The 1504-nt window shown below is 59.0% G+C and overlaps 1 protein-coding gene across 1 annotated transcript in view; it reads right to left on the bottom strand.

Annotated features, from left to right (window-relative positions):
* The window catches only part of SP2 (Sp2 transcription factor), a 20496-nt gene that overhangs the window by 3020 nt on the left and 15972 nt on the right, over positions 1-1504 (bottom strand). The window contains exon 5 of the mRNA XM_019005465.2: positions 9-390. Within this exon, the coding sequence (XP_018861010.2) occupies positions 9-390 (382 nt within the window). The remainder of the gene's footprint in view (positions 1-8; positions 391-1504) is intronic.

Here is a 1504-nt window from a genome sequence, read left to right as displayed (position 1 = left end):
GGGATAACCCAGAAGAGGCGGATCCAAGGAGGATAAACCACCCTGGGATAACCCAGGAGAGGTGGATCCAAGCAGAATAAACCACTCCCAGAAGAGGTAGATCCAACAGGATAAACCACGCCCAGGAGAGGCGGATCCAAGCGGGATATACCACCCGGGATAACCAGGAGAGGCGGATCCAAGCCGAACCAGCCCTTCCCAGGTTCTGAACTGACCGTTTGTCACCGTCCTTGCAGTTGGGGCAGGTGCAGGCCATCCTCCTCCTCTTCTCTCCCGGCTGGACATCCCCGGACAGCGCCTGCTCCATCTGCAGCTGGATCTGGGTGGGGCTCAGCCCGCTGATGGTCACGTTGTTGCCGGACACGTTCTGCACCGTCAGCTGCTGCTGGCCTGGGGAGGGACAAAGGGGCAGTCAGGATCCATCCACGCTCCTCCTAACGGACCCTCTGGAGCAGGGAATATCCCGAATTTATCCCCGCATGCAGCACAGCCCCCCTTTGCCACGTGCCGCTCCCGGTAAGTCCCTTTTTTCTGAATATACTGTGCGGTTTTTCAAAGTTTTCAAAGTTTTCAAAAGACCCTTTTAGGGGGGCAGGGAAAAAAAGGGCTCAAAGAGGAAACAAAAAAGAAACTTTGAAAAAACGTGCAATATATTGAGCAAAAAAACGGGACTTACCCCGCAGCCTAAGGGCCGCTCCAGGCTCGGGCGTCCCTGGCAGCCGTGACGGGGGCTGGAAAGAAGAAGACGGGGTCAGCGTCAGCAAGCGGGGTCGGGATCGGGATCGGGATTGGGATCGGGATTGGGATCGGGATGGCTGCTCCCAGGGCAGCAGCAGGAGGAGGAGGAGGAGGAGGAGGAGAACAAATGGGATTTGGCAGCGGAGGAGCAGAGGCAGCAGGGAGGGAGCGCAGGCAGAGCGAGGGATCCGCCGGCGGGGAAGCGCGAAGCCGAGGGATTGGGAGGAGGTGGGAATGTCCTGGCTGAGGCTCAGCTCGTCACACCCGTGGGCAGCAGGTCCTACCGGTCCCCTCCACATTCGTTAGGATCTCTAATTAAATCACACCCCCCCCATAACCCCCAAAAGCCAATCCCGGGAGAACGGAAACCGCGCCGGGCCGGGATTTCTGCTGACACCTGGCGAGGAGGAGCAGATTCCCGATGCCAAAGCCAGCTGCTGGAAAAAACCACGGCAGCAGCAGGACTGGCTGGCTCGGGAAGGAGATAAAACTCCCCGCAGACACAGCTCCCTCCCCTCGGCTCCTTGGGAAGGGTTTGGCCCTGGAATGGGGACAGGGAGGTGACATTCCTGGCATCAGGAGCAGCGGGGCTGTGTCTGGCTGGGTTTGGGTTTTAGGGAGATCCCTGGAGTGAGGGGTTCACCCTCTGGAATGGTGATCCCTGGAGATGGAAGGACGGAGCTGTGTGTGTGAATGTGCCTCTCCCGGCTTTGGGAACTTGGGAGAGTTCCTCATTCCCAAGGGATGCAGGAGGTGTTCCAGTCCC

The sequence above is a fragment of the Parus major genome, unplaced genomic scaffold, assembly GCF_001522545.3.
Source record: "Parus major isolate Abel unplaced genomic scaffold, Parus_major1.1 Scaffold382, whole genome shotgun sequence".
Lineage (NCBI taxonomy): Eukaryota > Metazoa > Chordata > Aves > Passeriformes > Paridae > Parus > Parus major.
Note: the sequence above shows the minus strand (reverse complement) of the source record. Positions and strands in the feature narration are given on the sequence as shown.